Below are 26,742 nucleotides of genomic sequence, written 5' to 3'. Positions count from 1 at the left end.
AGGTCTTCCCGGTGGCTGATATTGCCTTAGCCATAAAGGTAGCTATTTTAATATGGCGCATTTCCCTTTATTTTTTAAATTAAATGAATGGGAAAAGGTTGTTGTTTCTTTATGTGGTAATTATTCACTTATTTTCTTCCTCTTTTATCCTTCTCTTTTTAGGTAATGGAAAGTGGTTGCAGATGTGCATTTGCCGCAGTGGTGATGACTTTCTCTCCCTCTCTCCTAGGTTGAGGAGATCAGAAACAGTATAGCTAAAATAGCTCAGTATGTTGAAGAAGTAAAGAAAAACCACAGCATCATTCTTTCTGCACCAAACCCAGAAGGAAGTAAGTTGTTGGTTTTAAAAAGAAGTGTGTCTGTCTATCTGTGTGCCTGTCCCTCTTGCTGTCCACAGCACAGGCCTTAGCCTGGAGACACGTGAGATTGAGCTGGGAGCTTGTAAAAAGTGCCGGAGGCTGGTGGGCCACCCCTCGGGATTCTCCTGCCTCTGGTCTGGATGAACCAAGGCATCGGTGTGGTTTTCTACAGCTTCTGCGGGATCTGGTGTTCAGCCGGGCTGAGGACCACTGATGTGTGATATCCACGAGCATACATGGATGTGGCCTTGCAGAACTTTGGGGTCACGTCAGTGACTGGGCCTTAGATCTGTATTATGTCCACAGTTAAACAGGAGTGATAGAATTTTGTGCTTAGATGAAAGTTAGTAAGAGGTTGATTTGGAAAACAGTACTTGTTAGAGCAGGTTTAAAGATGAAGAACAGACTAAAGTGATCTCAAGTCTTCAGCAAAGGCTTCTGTATGGAGTGTGCTGTTCGTGGTGTCTGTTGAGGGCAGCATGTGAGCAAGTGATTTAACATTAACTGGACATCAGGGCATTGTTAGTTATAAGGAAGTGTTTCCTTGATCTACAGTGACAAAATTTGAAAACTTGAAAGGTAAGATGGATCTGGATAAGCTAGAGACTGCAAATTGGAATCCATACATCATTTGGGGGGATAATTGATATCCTCACAATACTGAGTCTTCTAATCCGTGGAACTGCTCTGTCCCCTTACTTACATCTTCTGTAATTGCTCTCAGTGATGTTCTGTAGGGTTCTCTGTAGCGGTCTCACACACCTTTCATGGTAGGTGATGCTTTCGGTTTTAACGTGAACAGTATCTGCTGTAAATTTTGTTTTCTACTTGTTTCCATATATGGAAATACAGTGGGTTTTGTATGTGGACCTTGTATCCCGTTATCTTGCCTAATTACTTAATTAATTTTAATAATTTGTTTGTGGATTCTGTTAGGTTTTTTTCTACACCCAGTCATGACACCTGTGAATAATCACAGTTGTCCCTCAGTTCTTATGCTTTTTATTTTCAGTTGACTTATTTCACTGACTTTCCGTACAGCATTGAATAGAAGTGGTGATGGGAACATGCTTATTCTCAGTCTTGGAGGAAAGTTGAAAGCAACTTTGTTAGGTTATTTGGTGTGGCCTTACATTGAAAAAATAACTTGGTATTAAATTGAAAAAACTCATTTTGAAGATTTTGCATGTCTCGTAAAATAACGCTCTGGGCGTCGGTAGATGCCTTGTCTTAGGATTTAGAAGGATATTTTCCAAAGTGTGTTCCTGGAGCATGAATCTCAGTAGCTAGTATGTGAAACAAGACTTCTGTGGCCAGATGCATTCGGAGTCCTTTTCACACCATATCCCCACTTGGAAGGTTGCCGAGTAATAAAGGCTCTGAGAAGTCCTGCAATGAAGAAACCTTTGCTTAGCGGAGTGTTTCACAAATGTATTTGCTCACAGAACTTTTTGTGTAACACCTGTTAACATCTTGCTCAATTCTTGGGGAAGCTGAATTTGAATACATATGACTGTATTTTTTTCTTTCGAGAAGTTTACCTCCAAAAAACTTTTGCTGCCAAGTTACAGCAGCTTCAACAATGTTGGAGTGAAGTTGGAGCTCTTAACGCTTCGTAGTAGTCCCTTTGGGCTCTGAATAAGACTGTTGCTTCCTGTCTCTGTTTCACAGCAGGGTGTGAACCGGAGCATAAGAAGTGATGTCTCGCTGCTCCCTGAGTTGCTCTCTGTAAAGAGCAACGCGGTTACTCCTGCCCCACGATGCTGGGCCCTAGGAAGTGCCCAGGGTGGGGCAGTGGGCAGTGGGCTGCTGTCCCCCCAGCCCTTCGTCCTGGCGGGTGGGGAGGGGCAAGGTGGAGCTCCAGCTCTTCGGTGCCGGTGCCCTCCCTGCCTGGGCTCCTGGGTGGGCCCGCAGAAGGGGTTCCAGAGCACAGTGGCCACCGGGTGGCGCCACCCCATGGCCGGGCCCTGGCCTGTTGGCTTCTGCTGCAGAGGCAGGGCTGGCTGGCCGGCCAGGTTGTTTCATTAACCTCAGTGGCAAGATCCCAGAGAAAGATTTGCCTGAGAAGCTAGCAGAGGGCCCCTTTACTCTCACTTTTCTTTATTGACTTAACATTTCTGTACTTTCTTTTTTTAAGAGGGCCACTGAAAATGTGTAAGTTTCAGGCCCTCCGAAACATGGACCCCCCTGGTGGGAGCCTGAAATGTGTGTTATTCAGCTTTCTGGGTCTTGCTGGTGATAGTGTTGCGGCTGGCATCACCATCAGAGGATGGAGGGGATGTTACTCATCAGTAACACGGCTTGTAGTTCCTTTGAATCAGGAGTCAGAGCCCTTCTTTTCATCCCATGTTTTAGGTATGGGCGTCCTAAACAGTCACACAACCTCTTGCTAACATTTTATCTGCCCTTCTTCTCCGTCTGCGTTGTCGCGCTCCTGGGCTGGCCTCTCGTCTCTGAGTCACACAACCTCTTGCTAACATTTTATCTGCCCTTCTCCCCGTCTGCGTTGTCGCGCTCCGGGGCTGGCCTCTCGTCTCTGAGTCACACAACCTCTTGCTAACATTTTATCTGCCCTTCTCCCCGTCTGCGTTGTCACGCTCCTGGGCTGGCCTCTCGTCTCTGAGCTACGGCGATTACATCCGGTTGCCTCCCGTCTCTAAATCCTCCTCCTTTGTGCATTTTGTGCTTTTCTGCTGGAGTACACGTTTCAGACTCGCTTGAGAACTGTGTGGTCACCACTTAGTGTAGAAAGCCTCTTCTCAGGTGAGCGGTGGGTTCAAACCCCAGTTCCACCGTGAATTCACTGTTTACCGCGGACAGATGGCGCACCGTTCCGTGTAAATGCCAACTGCTACTGTCGTCAGTGTGTTTCCCCCCATCACCTTGTTTCCATCCCATCCTTCCTCCTGCTTCCGCGTGAGAGGTGTGTGTCTCCTTTTTAAGGGCAACTGTGGTATGTGGCCTTGAGCCACCTCTCGCTGTACTTCCGTCCGGGCTCCTGGACCGGAAGGCCGCCCGTCTGCCCGTCCAAGCATGCCTGCCCGCAGCCCTGCCTCGCCCCGCGGCGGCTGTTGCTTCCCGAGAGGGGTCTCGCGGGCCTCCCCTCACCCCGGCTGCGCCGCAGGTCCTGCCGGCAGCCTCAGCCCTGGCCCTTGTCCTCCCTCCTTAGCGTCCAGCCCTGCTGACTGGCTCCCCCGCCCCGCCCTCACCCTCTTCATCTTTTAAAGTTAACCTGTTTTACGTTATCAGAGTTAATTACGTGCTTTATCGTGGGCATTTTGGAAGAAAGCAGAAAGGAAGAAAAAAAAACAATGCTCGTAACCTGTCCCGTGGTGATAAACACCGTTAACGTTTCGGTAAATATTTTTCTAGCAAAAAATATGTATAAAAGATACACTTTTAAAGAAGTGTACTGGACTTTCCTGACGTAAAATGGTTAGAACTTCGCCTTCCAGTGTCGTGGGTACGGGTTCGATCCCTGGTCAGGGAGCTAGGATCCCACATGCCTCGCAGCCGAAAAACCAAAACACATAAGAAGAAGCAAAATTGTAACAAATTCAGTAAAGACTTTAAAAATGGTCCACCTCAAAAGAAAAAAAAAATCTTTAAACAAGTGTAGAGTTTGGAGCACCCAGTGCCTGTTGCCTTACAGTGTACCTCTTTTGCTGATGAGCAGAGCGTTCCAGGACCCTTTATTTAATGGCTGCCTGGTGGTCATCGTCGGCCGTTTCTGTGGGAGCAGAATGGCCTGGGGCCGGATGGCAGTGTGCCTTTTATTGTTTACAGAAAGCTTGCTCCCAGTGTGTGACGGGTATTGCCGGGACCTCGCATCGTTGTAGTGTCATATATGATTCTTAACTTAGACTTGCTGCTGTGCAGAGCAACAGGGACCAGGCTGAACACTGGACGGGTGGAGGCCCGTTCACTCCTTGTGCTGGCCTCGTGAGGCCTGTGCTCCCCTCGGGTGTGTCCGAGAGCCGAGGATGTTGGGGGATGGAGAGGGTGAGCAGTTAGTGCAGAGTCTCGAGCGCCCTGGGACTCAGCCGGCTCTGCCGTCCAGCTGCTGTCCTGAACCGCAGGCAGCACCAGGCGGAGCCGCGGGCCCACCCAGCGTCCGGGTTTCACGGTTACAGACCACTCCGCCCCGGGCATCCTCACCTACCTGTGTGTCCTTGAGTGCTTGTCAGCTCACCTCTCGGGCCAGCATTCCTGGGAACATCGTGCTACATCAAGGGACTCGTCCCATTAAATGTTCTTTTCACATTTTTAGTGTGAAACTTTTCTAATTTATGGGAAAGTTGCAATTACGGTACAGTGAAAACTCACGTTCTCTTCACTGAGATTTACCAGTTGTTAACATTTCGCCACGTTTGATTTCTTTCTCTTTGTGTATGTGTGTGTATGTGTATGCATATGTGTGCGTGTACACACACATTGCACATGTATATATACACACGCATACATGCACACGTTATTTTTGCTGACTCATTTTAGAGTGAGTTGCAGGCCTTGTGACCATCCGCCCCTGAGTACGCCAGTGTTCATCTCCTAAGGAGGAGGTTCTCTTGTAATTATCTAATTCAGAACATTTGATGTTGATAAAAACGCTGTCTAATCCACAGTCCATATTCTCAGTCAAAAATCATCACGTTGGTAGCCTTTATAGCTGTTTTACCCTCTTTCCAGGGTCTGATCCAGACACCTAGGCAGATAAAGCCTAGACACAAATGCCTTTAGTTTTATTTACTTATTTGTTTATTTATTTATTTATTTGCCTGCACCGGGTCTTTGTTGCGGCACGTGGGATCTCCGTTGCTCCGTGTGGGATGTTTTTTTTTCTTTTTTTTGCGGTATGCAGGCCTCTCACTGTTGTGGCCTCTCCCGTTGCGGAGCACAGGCTCCGGACGCACAGGCTCAGAGGCCATGGCTCACGGGCCCAGCCTCTCTGTGGCATGTGGGATCTTCCCAGACCGGGGCACGAACCCGTGTCCCCTCATTGGCAGGCGGAATCTCAACCACTGCGCCACCAGGGAAACCCTCCTGGTTATTTTTGATTGAGAACTGGGCTTGGTATATGAAGTCTTGTGGCCATAGTATGAGTCTTAGGATATTTTCTTTTTTTTGAATTTTTGAATTTTATTTTATTTATGTTTTTATACAGCAGGTTCTTATTAGTCATCCATTTTATACACATCAGTGTATACATGTCAATCCCAGTCACCCAATTCATCCCACCACCACCCGCCTTCCCCCCTTGGTGTCCATATGTTTGTTCTCTGCATCTTTGTCTCTATTTCTGCCCTGCAAACCGGTTCATCTGTACCATTTTTCTATGTTCCACATGTATGCATTAATATACAATATTTGTTTTTCTCTTTTTGACTTACTTCACTCTGTATGACAATCCCTAGATCCATCCACATCTCTACAAATGACCCAATTTCGTTCGTTTTTATGGCTGATATTCCACTGTATATATGTACCACATCTTCTTTATCCATTCGTCTGTTGATGGGCATTTAGGTTTCTTCCATGACCTGGGTATTGTAAATAGTGCTGCAGTGAAGATTGGGGTGCATGTGTCTTTTTGAATTATGGTTTTCTCTGGGTACATGCCCAGTAGGATTGCTGGGTCATATGGTTATTCTGTTTTTAGTTTTTTAAGGTTTTTTATGGTTTTCGCTGGGTATATGCCCAGTAGGATTGCTGGATCATATGGTTATTCTGTTTTTAGTTTTTTAAGGAACCTCCATACTGTTCTCCATAGTGGCTGTTATCAGTTTACATTCCCACCAACAGTGCGGGAGGATTCCCTTTTCTCCACACCCTCTCCAGGATTTGTTGTGTAGATTTTCTGACGATTCCCATCTGACTGGTGTGAGGTGGCACCTCATTGTAGTTTTGATTTGCATTTGTCTAATGATTAGTGATGTTCAGCATCCTTTCATGTGCTTCTTGGCAATCTGTATATCTTCTTTGGAGAAATGTCTGTTTAGGTCTTCTGCTCATTTTTTGATTGCGATGTTTGTTTTTTTAATATTGAGCTGCATGAGCTGTTTATATATTTTGGAGATTAATCCTTTGTCCATTGATTCGTTTGCAGATATTTTCTCCCATTCTGAGGGTTGTCTTTTTGTCTTCTTTGTAGTTTCCTTTGCTTTGCAAAAGCTTTTACGTTTCATTAGGTCCCATTTGTTTATTTTTGTTTTTATTTCCATTACTCTGGGAGGTGGATCAAAAAAGATCTTGCTGTGATTTATGTCAAAGAGTGTTCTTCCTGTGTTTTCCTCTAAGAGTTTTATAGTGTCCAGTCTTACATTTAGGTCTCTAATCCATTTTGAGTTTATTTTTGTGTATGGTGTTGGGAGTGTTCTAATTTCATTCTTTTACATGTAGCTGTCCAGTGTTCCCAGCACCACTTATTGAAGAGACTGTCTTTTTGCCATTATATATTCTTGCCTCCTTTGTCATAGATTAGTTGACCATAGGTGCGTGGGTTTATCTCTGGGCTTTCTATCCTGTTCCATTGATCTGTATTTCTGTTTTTGTGCCAGTAACATATTGTCTTGATTACTATAGCTTTGTAGTGTAGTCTGAAGTCAGGGAGTCTGACTTCTCCAGCTCTGTTTTTTTCCTTCAAGACTGCTTTGGCTTTTCGGGGTCTTTTGTGTCTCCATACAAATTTTAAGATTTTTTGTTCTAGTTCTGTAAAAAATGCCACTGGTAATTTGATAGGGATTGCATTGAATCTGTAGATTGCTTTGGGTAATATAGTCATTTTCACAATGTTGATTCTTCCAATCCAAGAACATGGTATATCTCTCCATCTGTTTGTATCATCTTTAATTTCTTTCATCAATGGCTTGTCTTATAATTTTCTTCATACAGGTCTTTTGTCTCCCTAGGTAGGTTTATTCCTAGGTATTTTATTCTTTTTGTTGCAGTGGTAAATGGGAGTGTTTCCTTAATTTCTCTTCCAGATTTTTCATCATTAGCGTATAGGAATGCAAGAGATTTCTGTGCATTAATTTTGCATCCTGCTACTTTACCACATTCATTGCTTAGCTATAGTAGTTTTCTGGTGGCATCTTTAGGTTTCTCTATGTACAGTATCATGTCATCTGCAAACAGTGACAGTTTTACTTCTTCTTTGCCAATTTGTATTCTTTTATTTCTTTTTCTTCTCTGAGTGCCATGGCTAGGACTTCCAAAACTATGTTGAATAAGAGTGGCGAGAGTGGACATCCTTGTCCCGTTCCTGATCTTAGAGGAAATGCTTTCAGTTTTTCACCATTGAGGACGATGTTGGCTGTGGGTTTGTTGTATATGGCCATTATTATGTTGAGGTAGGTTCCCTCTGTGCCTACTTTCTAGAGAGGTTTTATCATAAATGGGTGTTGAATTTTGTCAAAAGCTTTTTCTGCATCTATTCAGATGATCATATGGTTTTTATTCTTCAGTTTGTTAATATGGCATATCACATTGATTGATTTGCATATATTGAAGAATCCTTGCATCCCTGGGTTAAAACCCAGTTGATCATGGTGTATGATCCTATTAAGGTGTTGTTGGATTCTGTTTGCTAGTATTTTGTTGAGGGTTTTTGCATCTATATTCATCAGTGATATTGGTCTGTAATTTTCCTTTTTTGTAGTGTCTTTATCTGGTTTTGGTATCAGGGTGATGGTGGCCTCATAGAATGAGTTTGGGAGTGTTCCTTCCTCTGCAGTTCTTTAGAAGAGTTTGAGAAGGATGGGTGTAAGCTCTTTTCTAAATGTTTGATAGAATTCACCTGTGAAGCTCTCTGGTCCTGAACTTTTGTTTGTTGGAAGATTTTTAATCACAGTTTCAATTTCATTACTTGTGATTGGTCTGTTCATATTTTCTATTTCTTCCTGGTTCAGTCTTGGAAGGTTATACCTTTCTAAGAATTTGTCCACCTCATCCAGGTTGTCCATTTTATTGGCATAGAGTTGCTTGTAGTAGTCTCTTAGGTTGCTTTGTATTCCTGTGGTGTCTGTTGTAACTTCTCCTTGTTCATTTCTAATTTTATTGATTTGAGTCCTTTCCCTCTTTTTCTTGATGAACCTAGCTAATGGTTTATCAATTTTGTTTATCTTCTCAAAGAGCCAGCTTTTAGTTTTATTGACCTTTGCTGTTATTTTCTTGGTTTCTATTTCATTTATTTCTGCTCTGACCTTTATGATTTCTTTCCTTCTGCTAATTTTGGGCTTTTTTTTTGTTCTTCTTTCTCTAGTTCCTTTAGGTGTAAGGTTAGACTGTTTATCTGAGATTTTTCTTGCTTCCTGAGGTAGGCTTCTATTGCTCTAAACTTCCCTCTTAGAACTGCTTTTGCTGCATCCCATAGGTTTTGGATCATCATGTTTTTGTTGTCATTTGTCTCAAGGTATTTTTTGATTTCCTCCTTGATTTCTTCAGTGATCCCTTGGTTATTCCGTAACGTATTTTTTAGTCTCCATGTGTTTGTGTTTCTTACATTTTTTTCCCTGTAATTGATTTCTAATCTCATAGCATTGTGGTCAGAAAAGATGCTTGATATGATTTCAATTTTCTTAACTTTACTGAGGCTTGATTTGTGACCCAAGATGTGATCTATCCTGAAGAGTGTTCCGTGCGCACTTGAGAAGAAAGTGTAATCTGCTGTTTTTGGATGGAATGTCCCATAAACATTAATTAAATCTATCTGGTCTGTTGTGTCATCTAAAGCTTGTGTTTCCTTATTAATTTTCTGTTTGGATGATCTGTCCATTGGTGTAAGTGAGGTGTTAAAGTCTCCCACTATTATTATGTTACTGTCGATTTCCTCTTTTATAGCTGTTAGCAGTTGCCTTATGTCTTGAGGTACTCCTATGTTGGGTGCATATACATTTATAATTGTTATATCTTCTCCTTGGATTGATCCCTTGATCATTATGTAGTGTCCTTCCTTGTCTCTTGTAACATTCTTTATTTTAAAGTCCACTTTATCTGATATGAGCATTGCTACTCCAGCTTTCTTTCGATTTCCATTTGCATGGAATACCTTTTTCCACCCCGTCATTTTCAGTCTGAATGTGTCCCTAGGTCTGAAGTGGGTCTCTTGTAGACAGCATATATATGGGTCTTATTTTTGTATCCATTCAGCGAGCCTGTGTCTTTTGGTTGGAGCATTTAATCCATTCACGTTTAAGGTAATTATCGATATGTATGTTCCTGTTACCATTTTCTTAATTGTTATGGGTTTGTTTTTGCAGGTCCTTTTCTTCTCTTGTTTTTCCCACTTAGAGAAGTTACTTTAGCATTTGTTGTAGAGCTGGTTTGATGGTGCTGAATTCTCTTAGCTTTTGTCTTGTCTGTAAAGGTTTTGATTTCTTCATCGAGTCTGAATGAGATCCTTGCCGGGTTGAGTAATCTTGGTTGTACGTTCTTCCCTTTCATCACTTTAGATATACTGTGCCACTCCCTTCTGGCTTGTAGAGTTTCTTCTGAGAAATCAGCTGTTAACTTTATGGGCGTTCCCTTGTATGTTATTTGTCGTTTTTCCCTTGTTGCTTTCAAGAATTTTTATTCGTCTTTGATTTTTGTCAGTTTGATTACTATATGTCTCGGCGTCTTTCTCGTTGGGTTTTTCCTGCCTGGGACTCTGTGCGCTTCCTGGAATTGTGTGGCTATTTCCTTTACCATGTTAGGGAAGTTTTTGACTATAATCTCTTCACATATTTTCTGGGGTCCTCTCTCTCTTCTCCTTCTGGGACCCCTATAATGTGAATGTTGTTGCGTCTAATGTTGTCCCAGAGGTCTCTTAGGCTGTCTTCTTTTCTTTTCATTCTTTTTTCTTTATTGTGTTCCACGGCAGTGAATTCCACCATTCTGTCTTCCTGGTCACTTACCCCTTCTTCTGCCTCCGTTATTCTGCTATTGATTCCTTCTAGTGTATTTTTCATTTCAGTTATTGTATTGTTCATCTCTGTTTGTTTGCTCTCTAATTCTTCTAGGTCTTTGTTAAACATTTCTTGCATCTTCTTGCTCTTTGCCTCCATTCATTTTCCAAGGTCCTGGATCATCTTCATTATTCTGAATCCTTTCTCTGGAAGGTTGCCTATCTCCACTTCATTTAGTTGTTTTTCTGGGGTTTTATCTTGTTCCTTCATCTGTTACATAGCCCTCTGCCTTTCCATCTTGTCTGTCTTTCTGTGAATGTGAGTTTTGTTCCACAGGCTGCAGGATTGTAGTTCTTCTTGCTTCTGCTGTCTGCCCTGTGGTGGATGAGGCTATGTAAGAGGCTTGGGCAAGCTTCCTGGTGGGAGCGACTGGTGGTGGGTAGAGCTGGCTGTTGCTCTCGATAGTATTTTCTTTTTTACGAGATGATTCTTAAACGTTTCTGCTGGTTGGCCGTGTGCACCGGCGATCTGGGCCTGCGGCTCCCCTTTCTCCAGCATGTGGTGTTTAGCTTCAGCTCAGCTTTTCCTTGGCTTCTCAAGGCCTCGGCTGCCTCTGGCTCAAGCAGCTCCCTTGCTGGGCTCATTTCTCTGGGTTTCCTTCTTTTGAGTCTTCTTTGCTGCCTTTATAGGTTGATGACGTCCAGCTCTTCTGCTTGGTCTCAGCAGGAGGACTCATAGGAATGACCTAGTTCCCAATATTGCCCTTGTTTTCAGAGATTTGAAATCCTGCCGTTATCAAATATAACCTCATGGCCAGCTTCTGTAGCTTGAAGGGTTAAGCGTCGTAACGCCTCTTGTATTTCTGTGATTAATGCTTGAGCCCCTGCGCACCTGTGTTAGCAGGAAGGTCCAGTAGTTCCGTCCTGAGTGACCCCCAACCCTGGGGCTTTCTTATCCAGAGAGGTGAGCCCTTGGAATGTCCCCCGCACTCTCAGTCCTCAGTCATGTGTCTGCGGCTGGTCAGCGTCCCCGGCTGTCCCCCGACTGGTGCGTCGTGTCCTCACTGGGTGGACCCCGCACAGACCTGCTCCACGCGCACTTCCCCTTGGACCCCTTCCCCGACCCTCTTTCCCCGCACGCGGAGGCGGGGCCTCTGTGGGTGTGAGTTCAGCCTTCCCCGGTGCAGGAACCCACGCTCCTGCCAGGAGCCCGCTTTGATGAGAGAGAGGACAGCAGGAAAGAAGTCAAACACGTGGAGGCTTTTTTCCTCCCAGAATATGGTTACATTTCTGCTTTCCTTTTTCAGGTCTAGATGTCAGCACTGGGTTCAAGGAACTGTGTCATCAATTAATTGGTATAAACTAGGTATCCTGAAACTTAGGTGTGCACCAGAGCTGCCTGGAGGGCTTGTTAAGTCACAGTCCTGGCCCATCTAGTGAAGTTCCTGTGAGTAGGTCAGGGGTGGAGTCCAAGAATTTTCATTTCTACTAAACACCCACCTGATAACGGAAGCTGCTGGTCCAGGACCCACACTTTGAGAACCACTGGGGTGATCAGTAGTTTTTCTCAAGAAACAAACAAATGACTATTTACCAAGAATATTGTTCTGTTTAAGTTTGTTGAACACTGATGTTGGATATTATAACTCATGTCTTTTTTTTTTTTAATTTTGTAGAAATAAAAGAAGAACTTGAAGATCTGAACAAAGAAATCAAGAACACTGCTAATAAAATTCGGACCAAGTTAAAATGTGAGTGTAAAGTTGTGATTACATGTAATCATTGACGGTGGGGATGTGGGTAATTATTATTTTCTTCTTTATAACTTTTTATTCTTTTACATTTTCAAAAGTTAAGATTGTGACCGCTTTAAAATAAGTTGTATGTACTTGGAATAGTAAGTCTTGTTTAAGTTCCTCATTATTCTAGAATTCTTAAACGAGGAGCTAAACCTAAGGGCTGTTAACCCTTAAATTTCAGAGTGAAGCACTAATTCGTGCCCAACAGGAGTTAGCACTCGCTTATAAATTGTTAATCTGTTATATTTTATGACATTTGGGGCTAAACTGCAGATATTTGAGAAGGCGACTAGCCTTTGACATGAGTTGCTGGGTTCTTCTTGAATGCCCTCGTACTCGGTGAGCTCCTTTGAACCTTTCGTAGATTCATCTCGGCTGACGGTGCTGGGTGGAGGTCCACAGCTTCCCTGTGGGACCGAAACAGACGTGGGTTTTCTCTGTGTGGTAGAAAGACTGTATTTAATTTTTACAAAATGACATTCAAATCAAGAATATTTCTGAAGATCAAAATGAACCTTTATTAAGGAGAATTTCAGACGTATGTCGGGGGAGGGGGTCACCACCACAAGCCCTGTGTCCACGCCCTTGAGCTCTGCAGGTCCCAGCGGCCCTCACCCAGCCGGTTTCACAACCAATCCCAGACATCTGGGTCTTCATCAGCATATAGTTTTCTGTGTGTATTTCTAAGAGAAGGATTTTTCTCCCCCAAGTACAACTATAATACTACTATTTTTTCTTCTTCTTTTTTTTTTTTTTTGCGGTACATGGGCCTCTCACTGTTGTGGCCTCTCCCGTTGCGGAGCACAGGCTCAGTGGCCATGGCTCATGGGCCCAGCAGCTCCGCGGCACGTGGGATCCTCCCGGACCAGGGCACGAACCCGCGTCCCCTGCATCGGCAGGCAGACTCTCAACCACTGTGCCACCAGGGAAGCCCTATAATACTACTATTATATCTAAGTCACATTAATTACTATTATTTATTATAAAATATCCAGTCAGAATTCACACTTCCCCAATGATCTTTTTATTTTTTTATTTAAAAATTTTTTTTTAATAGTTTGTTTGAATTGGGTTCCTTATTTGGACCGTATCCTGTGATTGGTTGATATGTTGCCATGTTGCAGAGTTTTGCTGATTTCACCCCTTTAATGTCACTTAACAGGTTACACTGTGCTCTGTATTTCCTGTGGATTGACAGTTAAATTCTCCAAACTTGATCAGATTCATGTTGTCTGCTTTGAAATGTGAAGCTGTAACATCTGGTTTTATTTTCTGATATCATCAGCAACTGACAATTACCAAAACTCATAAATTTACTAGGAGTTGAAAAGATAAGAAAATACATTTGAGGTTAGGCTTGAAAACCTTTCATTTTTTAGTTTAAAAGATAACTCTTGGGCTTCCCTGGTGGCGCAGTGGTTGAGAGTCCACCTGCCGATGCAGGGGACACGGGTTCATGCCGCAGAGTGGCTGGGCCCGTGGGCCATGGCCGCTGGGCCTGCGCGTCTGGAGCCTGTGCTCCCCAGTGGGAGGGCCCGCGGCGGTGGGAGGCCCGCGTACCGCAAAAAAAAAAAAAAAAAAAAACTCTTTCCTGTTTGTTTCTAGCTATTGAACAGAGTTTTGATCAGGATGAGAGCGGGAACTGGACGTCAGTGGACCTTCGAATACGCAGAACCCAGGTTGGATTGTTGGCCGTGTCTGGATTGAAGCAGTGCTGAAGAATAGGTCTTCATACTTCTTCCAAATTCAGAATAATTTCATCTTTACCATCACATTAGTTCTTTCAGCATTTCTGCATAAAAAAGGCATCGTATTTATAGACTCCCTCTCTAGATTATGAAGAAAAAAAGTGTATTCAGTCCAACAGCAGAATTCTGTTCTGAAGAGCAAAGAATTACCCCAGTCATTTTAGTGTTCATGGTAAAATCCTCACCGTCTATAGGTTTATGGTGCAGCAAAGTGGAATTTAGTCCACTTAACTCTACCTGACAAATGGGGATTATGTGCTCAGGCTCTGGGGGCAGTCTGCCTGGGTGCCAGCCTGACCCAGTCAGCCTGTAGCTATGGACTGATTGACTTCTTGAAATGACGGTTTCACTTCTATAGAATGAGGGATAGTAATAGTATAGTAAGGTTACTGTGAAAATCAAATAAGATAATGCATGTAAAGTTCTTAGCATAGATTGTGTTATACAGTAAGTTGCTGTTAATCTTATTTTCCATTTGAAGGAGTAAGTGGCATATTAGTTTGAATCTCTATAATGTAAAGTTTTTATGTATCGCTTTTAATAGAAGCAATGACCAGTGTGTATTGATCTATCTTTTTTATGTTAAAAGCATTCAGTGCTGTCTCGACAGTTTGTGGAAGCTATGACCGCGTATAACGAAGCACAGACCCTATTTCGGGAGCGAAGCAAAGGCCGGATCCAGCGCCAGCTAGAAATAAGTGAGTCAGTGAACGTGCTATTTCTGTTAAAAACATATTTTTCTTCCTTAGGGTCTGACATGAAAGTATGTAACTTCAAAAAAGCAATTCCATCTCTGTTTTGGTCAATAATGTAAGCCTAAAGTGCTTTCATAGCTTCCTAGTCATTGAATCAGCCAACCTATTATTTATTTAAATCCTTCAGAAAGTTCTAGGTGAGTGGACTTTAGATTACTTGTAGAGCGTTAATGAGACCTGGAAGACTCTCAACCGTCACTTCTTCCTGTATTTTTTGTGTCCCCCAACCTTTCCTGCCCCATCTCAGGGGACAGTTCCCTGTGGGTCTCGCGGTTCTGCATGTCTGGTGAGCAGACACTCGCTGCCTTTTTGCTCCAGGCTTTCTCCCGCGGGTGTCTGTCTGTGTAACAGGCAGCCTTAGAAGATGCGGCTCGTGGTTCCCTCTGGGCGGAAGGCAGTTTGCTTGCTGAATAAAGGTTAGGCAGCCTTGCTTACCCCCCACTATGGAAGGTCAGGGTTCCTCAGCTGTGACACAAGCCCCCTGTGGGTGCACCTTCCACTGGGGCTGCTCTGCGTCTCCCACGGCATGGGGAGGGGGGAGCAGCCGGAAACGTGAACCTCATTAAATGACATTTTAGGACCTCCCTGGTGGCGCAGTGGTTAAGAATCCGCCTGCCAATGCAGGGGACACGGGTTTGAGCCCTGGTCCAGGAAGATCCCACATGCCGCGGAGCAGCTAAGCCCGTGTGCCACAACTGCTGAGCCTGCGCTCTAGAGCCCGCGAGCCACAACTACTGAGCCTGCGTGCCGCAAATACTGAGCCCACACGCCTTCTCACCGTGATGAGAAGCCCGCGCACCTCAATAAAGAGTGGCTCCCGCTCGCTGCAACTAGAGAAAGCCCACACGCAGCAACGAAGACCCAACGCAGCCCCCCAAAATAAATAATGACATTTTAACATCTTTATTGAGATATAGTTGCTGTACCATGTGAATGATACTCAAATTGTACAGTGCAGTGGTTTTTAGTATATTAGCACAATCAATTTTAGACCGTTTTAATCACTCCAGAAGGAAGCTTGCTGCCCGTTGTTGGGCACTTCCCATTTCTCCCCTGAGCCCCAGGCTACTGCCAGCTTATTCTCCTGTCTCTGTAATTTTGCCCATTTTGGGCATCCACATGAATGGACTCATACAACATATGGTCTCTTGTGACTGGTCTCTTTCACTTAGCACAGTTTTTTCAAGGTTCAACCACACTCCAGCAAACGCCAGTGTTTTGTCCCTTTTTTACGGCTGCATCACGTTCCATTGTGTGGATGGACCACATTAACATTGTTTATCCATCCATGAGGTGATGGACATTTGGGTTGTTTCCACTTTTTGGTGATTATGAATAATGCTGCTGTGAATATTCACATTAACTGATATTTTAATTATGATGATGTTTCAAGTGGGTTTTTCCAAACTTCTGTGAACCTGTTCATACACAGCATTACTACACTTAACTCAAGGAAAAAGTATTAACGCCCAAACTACAGAAAGTATTAGAGCCTCTGATGCTAATTTTGCAGTCTTTATTATGTGCATTTAACATATGCTGGATCTAGCTTACCCCCTTTTCCTATAAGCCAGAGTTAAACTTGTAGGAAAACTGATACGCCAGAATGTATTATCAGTTTCGTTTTTATAGTTGTTCCTTATTCAGACTAAAATTGGATTTTATTAGTCATTCCAATTATAAGATTTTTCATGAGTGTTTTCCAGTTCTTCCTACTTCTTAGGCTTATGTTAATTTCTCTCATCGTTAATATTTGCCTAAGAAAATACATTGGAGAGGTTAGAAAAACATTGGTTGAAAATATTAACAACTCAGATTTTAGTTGCTAACTTATGGGTGCAAAAGTCATTTTTAAATATTGCTGCATTCTGAATGGAGTTTTTAATTGTTAATATTTTAGCTGGAAAAACTACCACTGATGATGAACTAGAAGAGATGCTGGAAAGTGGGAATCCCTCCATTTTCACGTCGGACGTGAGTATGCAGGTGGCTTTGTGGCCTTGTGTGTTTGTATACATACAGATGATTTTTTTTCTTTAACTTCCAGAGCAATCGTAAGTTCATTAGTATTTCTCTTCTGTTTTTGTTTTTCAAAGATTATATCGGATTCACAGATTACTAGACAGGCTCTCAATGAAATTGAGTCGCGTCATAAAGACATTATGAGGCTGGAGACCAGCATCCGAGAGCTGCACGAGCTGTTCGTGGACATGGCCGTGCTCGTTGAGACTCAGGTAGTCACACACGTCTCTGCTTTTCCGAGACAGAGAGCTGTTTTCTGTAAAATCTTACGTTTGATTCCAGTATACCTGAGAAAGCCAGTATTCTGGATGCGGTCTCGTAATTCAGCAGTTGTAGTGTTATTGCCACGTGAGACTGAAACGCTGTAAACAGCTTCAGCTTTCCACAGTGGGGGACTGGTTTACTTAAGTTGTGTGTGGTGTGTCCGTAGGACAGCCTGTTAGGCAGCCACAGGCAACATCGTCTTTGTTCATGGAGGACTTTTAATGAAATACATAAACGTTATGTGCCAGAATTTCAAGTTGACATAAGAGGGAGATGCTAAACCTTACACGTGTATGTATAAACGTGAATATGTACACAACACACGCCCTTCTACTCCTGTGTGTATGTATATATGGCATGAACTCAGCTGCATGAAACAGTACTCACAGAAGGAAAGAAATATACCAAGCACTATAATAACAGTGGGGCTATGGGAATTTTAGTCTTCTTCTCTAAAATATATGTATTTTCAAGTTTTCTGTAAGGACCATATACTAGAGTAACAATTGGGAGAGATGTATGAAAGAATAAGCCCCAAAGGGGATACACTGTGACGTAACTAGAAGCTTATACTTGCTACGCGGTGTCTAGTACCACCGGCACGGGGTGACGGGGGTGTGAGGAGACCCTGTGAGGAACTGAGGAAGTTGATACAGATTTTTGAAAACAGAAAATTCAGTGTGAAGCACAAGCCGGTGGTTCCAGTTAGGTTTGTGGCTGTGCTTGCGCTTCCTCTCGTGATGCTGAATGAGGTCCTCCGTGACTTTGCAAGCGCGCGAGGCTCGCCCTCGGTCACTCACTGATCAGTGGGCCATTGAGATCAGCTGACCACCCCGTGAAGCGGGAGCATTCGTACCAAGTCATCTTAGGATTCACGTCACACTCACGTCCTCGCTCCCGCGGAGGCTGGTTTCAGGATCTCTTGTGTCCTCTAAGAAGGTTCGAGTCTAACTGGCCTATTTCTCATTGCCTGGGTTATGTAAGGATCACTGGGAAGTCCGTCCAGGTGCCAGGTTCATCCTCCACGTCGCCACTAACATTTGAAGAACAGTGTTTACTTTGAGGAACCTTGTCATAAAAATGTGTGCAGAGCTGCAGTGCGGTGCACTTGCAGTGTAGGGCGGGGACGGGGCAAGCTCACCCCTTCTGCTGGGAGGGCCGGTGCGCCACTCACTGCGCAGAAGGGGGAGAGCTGGGAGTCTGGCTGCCACCAGCTTCTTGTTTTCAGGAAGGAAACCAGTTAGACAATAAGACAATCAGTGATTCGTTTTGTTATTACTAAAGATTTTAGAGCGCCTTGGACTTTTAATTAGGATTGTTCGATGTCAGATGCATTAGTTGCCATTAGAAAAATCGATGTGTTCTTAGCTTTGTTCCGTTGTTTCCTTTTAGAAGTCTGTTAGTGCCGCGTTATATTGGCTCGTCTAATTCAACATGTGCGTTTAATCAAAGCTTACTAGTAAGTGTACATGTGTGAATGAGTAAGTTAACTGCGTCATTCTTCAATGCTTTACCACTCACTGCTGCAGATTGTGTCTGCCGGTGGACAGAAGACCAGGTAATGTGTCTGTCACCCCACATTTCACTGGATGCACCTCATTAATTTAGTCAGCTTAGTGGCCACCGTAAGCTATTCTGAGGTTACTGTATTTTGAAGAAATTGCAGCAATCTTCTACCCATTAGAAAAGATGTCATTCTTCGTCCACCGTATGTACGTGCATAATAGTAAATATTCGCTTAGCCTAAAGCTAGCCTCCTCCCGTTCACTGCGCCCATCTTTAAAGAGTGTTCTCATGTTAAAGCATATCTCAAAGTCTACATGATATGCCTTCAGTTATCAGCATTGTTGCCCATCCCTTTTAGTTCTTTTTATAGTATAAGTTGGATTTTGATTATTCTGCATATTGTACATTTATAATGGTCTCATCTTTTCGTAAATGTGAAAAAAAATTCGGTGTCCATTACACGCACGTTATGTTCCTGTGGAAACTTTACCGCTGCTCTGTGGCTGTCTTAAGATACACAATTAAGTCATTTGAAAGTATCTCCTAAGTTTGAAACTTTCTGTTTTAAGGGTGAAATGATCAACAACATAGAAAAAAACGTTATGAATGCCACAGACTATGTAGAACATGCTAAAGAAGAAACGAAAAAAGCTATTAAATATCAAAGCAAAGCAAGAAGGGTGAGTTTGGTCCTTAAGAATTAAAGTGCGTTTTTCTCTGGATTTGGTTTTGAGTGTGCGTACATCGATGCAAGCCCACTTAACAGGTATTCCAAGAAATGAAAACTTCTTACATTAATGTTTCATTTGAATACTGAAATAATTCTTTTTGCTAAAACGTTTGAAGTTTATCAGATACGTTATGTTGACTGTGAACCCTGTTGGTTTTAAGTAATGAAAACCCTTTGCAGCCGAAGTCGGTTTCTCTGCTTTTCTCAGTTGCATGGGTTCCAATTCCAGAGTTCTCTGTGTCTTGGGCCATTATGTGGAGGGACATAACGAAACTCATGGGACTGGAAGTTCTAAAAACCATTGGTTACACATCTTACGCAGTGAGCACTTTATTGTTTGTTTACGTTATTTGCTAATCCTTCGGTTTGGAGGAAAGAAGAGAATTATTTGAGACCGTGAACCAAAGACGTTACATAGCACTCGCGTTGAAGCTTTGTAAACGAGTTTTAGTATCTTTATCTGAATCTTAACGTGTGTCGTGTGTGAGTGAAAGCTCTTCTAAGAAAACAGCGAAACCACAGAATTAAGTTCTGATTCAGGGACTGGAAAACTGTGTGTCTCACTGTGTGACCTCACCCATTACTTCTTGGTCCCTTTCTCTCCAGTGTGGAAAGGAGCAACACGAAGCACCAAACCCGTGCTTTCAGGGCCTGTCACCCTCCCACCTGCTGGGAGACGGCTGTCTCAGTGCCAGTCAGGGGAGGTTTCCAATGTGATGGCAAAAAAGGGAGTTTCAAAAACTCCTTGTAAAGAGGGAGTTTCAAAATGTTCAGGAAACATAGTCAGATTCTGAGCGCGGATTTACCCGTAACAATGGCCCATGGACGTTCTCAAATAAGATGCACGTCTGGGCTTTAATGTCAGCCTGCAAAGCATCGCACCCTGCTTTTTCTTAGGAATATCTGAGTGTTAATTATCTCTGAGACGTAAGGCATGGTTTCTTACATCATTCTGTGTTACCACCTTTTGAAATATTGACCTTTAAAGTAAAGTGAGGTGATGAGGTCCGCGTGTGAAGTGCTTTGGCTGGTCCAGGCACGAAATGGACTTTCACTTAAAAAAAATCATTAAAAAAGGGCAGTTCCCTTCCTTTCTCCATGACCTAAACAGCACGTCAGTCCAACGAAAATTTCCATGAGAAGTTCCCTGGTTTTACAGAGATAAAAGGTGGTCGGGGGATACGTCTTATCCTGAACCGGCAGAGCAAGCCTCGTTCTGGCAGGTGGCTGGGAGCAGTGCGCTACCTGGAGTGGCCACTGGTCAGAACGTGATGTTTTGTTTCAAAAATTATTACCATCTCTCTGACTCAAGGCCTGGCATCTGAAACCACACACAGCTTGCTCAGCTTCTCCCTCTGCTGTTAGATGCGTGGTTGTTGAGATGTTGGCCGTCCCTCCCCTCTCCTGGTGTCCTGGTTCCATTCCCGGGGCAGCTGAGTTAGCCCCTGAGAGACCAGACGGCCCTAGTGGAGTATGGTTTGTTTTACACGGCGTGGCAGGGGCAGTGAAGGACTTAACGGCCAGTAACAAACAAACAAGAAAGAAAAGAGTGTAGGGGCTTATTACATAGATAACTGATTTCTGAGTTCACTGACCTGGCTACATAGCTCTGTATACGTGAAAAAAAATCAGCTGTATGTCTCAGTCCATCAGAAATTTACTGAAAGAATGTGGTCATGCAGCTTTCTCATTGATGAAACCTAGTATTTCGAGTTCTATAACAGTTTATCTCCAAGTAGTCTGACCTCATTAAATTAAAAACCCGTCTTTATGAGAACTGAAAGTTGTCAAGCAGAATTAATCGATGTCCCATAACTTAGATTTTAAAACGAATTCCAATAGAGTCTTTGATTTTAAATGAATGATGTCCTCTAACACGGCGGTGTGGAATTAACCACGATGTAATCGGCTTGCTTTTCTTTGACAGAAAAAGTGGATAATTGTTGCTGTGTCACTAGTTCTGGTGGCTGTGGTTGCTCTAATTATTGGCTTATCAGTTGGCACGTGATGTGGTGGCTGATGTCAGCGTGCATGCCTCCCTGCCGGCGCGGCAGTAAGTAACTCAACTAATCTGCTTGTTCACTCGCCCAGTTAGCTAATGGTGGTACTTTGCCCAATTAACAACTACTGGAAAGCAATGAGAGGCTGCCAGCGGAGCGTTTGCCTGACTTCTGTGCCGAGAGCCAGCTTAGGCCGGGCGGCCGTGCACTTCTAAACCAGGGTCGTCTCCCTGGTGGTTTCGAAGCCTCGGCTGGGTTTGCCTCTGTTACTAAATGTGACGGCGGCGCAGGCGGCAGCCCCTGACTCTCCAGTCTTCTGTTTTTGGTCCGGGAGGATGCTTCCTTCTTAAAGGAGCCCTTCATTAGTGGAATAACCTTAGCAGTGAGGATTAATTCTCAATTAAAAAACTAAACTGTAATGTTTAATTTATCTCTTAAGTTTTAACTCTTCAATAAGTGCAACAGCCGAAAGTTGCTCTGTGAACTCTATTTATTTACTCATCATTTTACTGTGGAATTAGAGGGAATGGAACGAGAGCTGTGAAGAACACTCAGTGGAATTGAAAGACTTCGTCTCCCTTGTTTCCATTTGTCAGCGTCTAGGTTGTTGTAAATGTGGCCGCATTAAAGAGAAACCTTGTGCTGAGTGAGCATGCCTGTTAATTCTTAAGGATTCGGAATACAGAAGATATTCAGTTCTTTATTTAGAGTATCTTTATTTTTGTTTTCTGTGTGAGTATCACCCCTCTCCAAACTTCAGTAGATTTTGTGTTTTTCCTCCGTTTTTTTTATGCATTTGGAATCATCCTTCTTGCATTAACTCTTAAGTTAGAATGCTGCCTGGTGTATTAAATTTGGACATACCAGTTATTTATCTTAAAACGTTTGTTTGGCGTGATCATTGTGATTAAAATTATATCTAGATTGTGACAAGTGGTCCTCGATGAATTCATTATTTTATCGTGAAAGCAACTGCTGGCTTGGTAGACACTTGGCACTTTCTTAAAGAGAAGACGAGGAGTTTCTCAGTGTGAGCATCTGTGCACTGAGGACCCGCCACAGGCGAGGGGCCCTTGCAGTTACTGTCCCAGCGTTCACATGAGCCACCACCTTGCACTCGAGGTAGTTCCCGTTAGAAGCTCTGGGATGTGGAGTTTTTTAGCGATCCACTTTTTCAGAAGGCGGAAGGAAGGAAGGCTCTCTGTTTTCATCAGGCAGGATGTTCATGTATCCTTCCATGCTTTCCTATTACGTCTGCTGAACAAGTGGTATATGTGATTTCCCTTCATTAATAATGATGGTATTTAAAAACTATTTTTATAATTTTTTATGAACTATGTATTTTCTTAGCTTTTCCTAGTGGCCATAATATGGCTAGTGGGATGCGCTTCCACTAAAGATAAACTTAATTTTAGATTGGATGCTGTGGTGATGCGGTGGAACGAGGGCAGGCTCCTCCCAGCAGGGTTCCCTGGGAGCCTTGGGCTTTGCTGTGTGCCCTGGGCCTGGCCCGGTGGTGTACCTTCATGCCTTTAAGCACGAATGAACACAAAACAACGCTCATTAATAAGAAGCACATCAGAGAGCACACCAACAGGTTTTTTTTTTTTTTTTTTTTAACACAAACGCAGTGGTTGGTGTCTTTAATTATACTTTCGAAAAACTATTCTTGCAGCAGGTAGTTCGGCACAGCCCTCCTCGGGGCCTGTAGGCCTGTGTGGAGGGAATCCTACTCCCTGGAGCCCTGCAGCGAGGCCAGGGTGCCCGGTTTTCTATCCAACGACACTGCCAAGAGGACACGTGGCCCAGGATTTACGTGTAGTAGGTGGTGGCTTGACTCCCAGGGGTGTGCGTGGGCCACCAAGGAGAAGTCCAGGCATTTGGCTTGAGTTGTGAGCAGGTTATTGGGCAAGAATGGTCATTAAATCTATGGCATTGAGAGTGCAGGAGCTCAGCTATCGTGGAAGTCAGGAGAGCACCTCTGCCAGATGTGGAAGCAAGCACGCACTTACGTGCTACCCAGAGACTCGGCAGTGAGAGTCAGAGTCTCCTGGTTCTCTAAGGTGGTTGGGGGCAGTGAGGTTGACAGGGGCATGTGGAGCAGGTTCTGGAGCTGAAGGGCGATGCCAGTGGGAAAGGAGGGGTGATAGGCTGAAGGAAAAAGGTGTGTCTAGAAAGGTGCTGAGAGAGGCTCCCCGAGAGACACGTGAGGACGATGCGAACATGGTCGGGACCACGTCCTCGCTTTCCAGGAAATGCCATAACGTTAACAAGCAACAGGAAGTTTGAGGGCGTGATGTCCTGAAGGCAGTGGTCCCGGGGTTCTGCATAATGGACGTGAAGGTTTACCGAGGGGCCCGGCCGTGCTCCCCTTCATGCAGTAATCGATGGCGCTCTTGGCAGGCTAATACCGATGAAGAGCTGGCCGGTTTGAGCAGCTGTGATTTCTCAGATGAAAGTGTGCCATGAGTTCGGTAACTGTAATTTAAAATGATGAATCTCTGCTGTTTACAAAGAGAACTGGAAGCCAGACAGCGTGGTGTGCCTTTCATCTTCGTGAATTCCTCCTGTTCTCCCGCAGGCCAGACGGGCTTCCCGGAGAGGCTAGATTTCTTAAGCCAAAGGTTGTTTAGCTTTTCAGCTGTGCGAGGGCTTGTTAATAGACAGCAAAAAGTTACTGTTAATATTGCCTTGCTCTGGGCCCCAGATGCAGCAGGAGACCGAGTTAATGGCTTGTTGATTTCTTCCTTGTATCACACCTCAATGTAAAAAAAGGTATAAATAAGATTTTTTTCAGCAAGTGAGAAATAAATCCATTTAAAGTTTTAAAAAGATGTACAACGCATCCAAGAAATAACTGTTTGGGATTTTCTTGTGATCAATAGAACGTGTTCATGAAGACCCCACATGGTGTCAAGTAGACATTGCCTTTTACCTCCAGGAGTAAATAGTTGTTGTCTTAATAATACGTATTTTAAGTTATTAAATTCATTTAATATACATGTGTCTATAACTTAGTGCTTTGCCTCTGGAACTTTCCTTCCCCACCCCTCCCTTTTCTATGACCTGTAGGGGTTCGTTCTTGTTGATGGGCTTGTATTTTAAACATCTCAAATTCCAGGAGACTTTTGTTAGAAAATGACGTTAGTGATTTCTTTCCTTTGATATCTTGCAAATTAATACATGTTTTTCTTTATCTTGCAGAAAATGATGTTCATTATTATTTGCGTAGTTATTTTGCTTGTGATCCTTGGAATTATCCTGGCAACAACATTGTCATAGCAACCATGTCCCAAGAGCCGTTTATCCTTGGAGTCAGACCACATCTGCAGCAAATGAGCCTCCTCCCATTTCATGAATGAATCCTAGACATTGTGACACGTGGCATTGAGTGCTGACTTTTTATTAGTGAATTCAAGGAGAAAACGCAACAGAATGTATTGTTTGGTGAGAAAAGCGGAATGGATGTGATGAGTTAACCCAGACATCCTCGGACTCTACGTAACACACCACGAAAAATCAACAATGTGAAACTGGTTTCAATGGCCTTAAAATAAGGAATTATTGAAATTTTCAGTTTTTTTTATATTTCAGTGTTAAAAATGTATGTGAGGTTTAATTAGGAATGTCTTATGTTATGAAGCTCTTAGATGTGAGGTCTAAGACTTTCTTCCCTCTCCCAGCTAACATGCTGATTGAGACGTTTTTGTACTGTGTTTGTGTTTATGTTTGCAAAAATTATTTTTATTATCACAGAGCTGTTTTGTAAGATATCTATAATTTTAAATGTTTATAAATTGTTTAATATATTAACATCTTAATTTACTCCAATTTTATATATTAACTATTGCCTTTTAAAAGAAATAGGAAGGTTCATGATATTAGAGCCATTTTTGCACAGTTGTTTACAAAGTTTGCCATCGGCCTAGAGGACATTGGTTGCAAGGTTCCCCCAAAAGCCTTTGCAGTGCCTTCTGTTAAAATTGATTTATAAGGTTTAAATGCGCCCAACACCCTGCGGGAAAAGCTCGATTATTGTACTCAGCTCCACTTCAGCTGTGTCATTACCCAAGATAATAAATTAGTTACTGCACTGTAAAGACAATGGTCTCTTCTTTTACTCATTACAAAATAAGGTTTGTGATTCCCTGTTTAACACTGATAAAGTCTCAATTTAAGATGGTGATAAAACCAAATTTTAAACTCAAGGGGATTATTCCCAGACATTACGTAATTCTTTTAAATTTCAGCCGTTGTACAGATCACCTAAATGTTCTTGTTCAGTACCTACTCTTCTGCTAAACTTTAAAAGTTAATTCCCAAAGTTTACAGGAATCTTTGATAATTAACATTTTTATTACTCATTATTTTTAGTATAATATGCTTTATTTTTAGACTGTAAAATGTATGAAATCTTACTAGTGAATGGACATCTATAAGATAGCATCTCGTCAAAATTTTAAATGAACATGTGAAGGATACTCAGAATATAGTTAACTCTTATTACTTCTGTACGCGATTGTGTAAGCACAAGACTGTATTTAACGTTGGCTTGAAAACTGATATAGATACTCTTGACTGCAAACTGTTAAGTGTGAATTATATTGGACCGTTTAGAAACTGTGTTCCTTATTCAGTACAATTATGAATTTCACTCATTCATACTTTATACATCTAACTGCTTAGCTTAGGCTTAAGTCTGTATTTATGCATTTTATTTACTTGCTGGTCATCACTGTGTAGTCCGAATTCCTATAGGAGTATCCTGGCTCTAGCATATATATTTCTTAAATCTTTAAAAAGCCTGTCAGTGGGACACGCTCCCTGATTTGTGCTTAAGTTGAAGGTGTGACTTGTCCTGAAGGATATTTAAATTTCTAGAGATCATGCTTGTATTAATGTAACTTTTGTACATCCAAACATTTGTCTGTATGATTATGTCCCTGTGCGGAGGAACTTTGTGCTCCCCCTGTGTCCCACTGTTCCCTTCAAGTTAAGTCTTTTTAGTCCCCACCTCTCATAATAATTCTTACTGTATTTTTTCAAGACATTCTTTCTGGATTTGAAGTACTTACTGAATCTGTGTTTTCTAGTTGAAGATATGGAAGTGCTTTTTGATTTGTACTTAGGTGTTTAAGTCATCCATCAGGTAACACATTTTGTATGTCTAAGCCTCATGTACCTATTTGAAATGAGATTTTTAAAAATACACATACAGGTTCATTTGTTACTTTTTATCATTTCTTCAAATATTTCATGTTTACATTAAAAAAAATCTCAGAGAACCAAAAAAGAAATATTTACTTTCTGCCTCGTGTTCATTTCTGTAAAGATTTTTGGGGAGATATTTTATTGCATATCCATTAATAAATTCTACTATGAAAATCACCTCTGGCCATTATGTGTAATGATATAATGTGAGTTAATAATTTTAGGTGTTTTTGATTGTTTTATTTATTACTGTTGTTATTATTACAAGCTTCTGTGGTTCGTGTCTCAGATATCAGCAGGACATACTAAGGAACCCACCTGAATTCTTGCTATTAACAACTGCCAATCCAGGGGTTTTGACTTTGAATGCTTCTGCCAGTTTGACAGGTTCTCATGAACATTTATTAACAGGGCGACCCCCTCCCCCCATATTCTGAGTTATTTAGCCTCTATACCTTCCTTAATCCT

General features: G+C 42.7%; 1 protein-coding gene across 5 annotated transcripts in view; it reads left to right on the top strand.

The window, feature by feature from the left end:
* STX2 (syntaxin 2) overlaps positions 1-26,451 on the top strand; it is a 45,014-nt gene extending 18,563 nt beyond the window's left edge. Inside the window, exons 3-11 of one of the 5 annotated variants that reach the window (XM_067701231.1) lie at positions 230-329; positions 11,916-11,990; positions 13,644-13,717; positions 14,376-14,484; positions 16,442-16,515; positions 16,638-16,775; positions 18,903-19,013; positions 20,991-21,116; positions 24,268-26,451. In XM_067701231.1, the coding sequence (XP_067557332.1) occupies positions 230-329; positions 11,916-11,990; positions 13,644-13,717; positions 14,376-14,484; positions 16,442-16,515; positions 16,638-16,775; positions 18,903-19,013; positions 20,991-21,071 (762 nt within the window). In that variant the 3' untranslated portion in view covers positions 21,072-21,116; positions 24,268-26,451. Of the gene's footprint in view, positions 1-229; positions 330-11,915; positions 11,991-13,643; positions 13,718-14,375; positions 14,485-16,441; positions 16,516-16,637; positions 16,776-18,219; positions 18,287-18,356; positions 18,386-18,902; positions 19,014-20,990; positions 21,117-24,267 lie in introns of those variants that run through there. The other 4 variants (XM_067701232.1, XM_067701235.1, XM_067701236.1 and 1 more) reach the window with 4 other exon arrangements.
* Positions 26,452-26,742: the final 291 nt, after the last annotated feature.

The sequence above is a fragment of the Pseudorca crassidens genome, chromosome 12, assembly GCF_039906515.1.
Source record: "Pseudorca crassidens isolate mPseCra1 chromosome 12, mPseCra1.hap1, whole genome shotgun sequence".
Classification (NCBI taxonomy): Eukaryota; Metazoa; Chordata; class Mammalia; order Artiodactyla; family Delphinidae; genus Pseudorca; species Pseudorca crassidens.
This window is presented reverse-complemented; position numbering and strand designations above follow the sequence as displayed.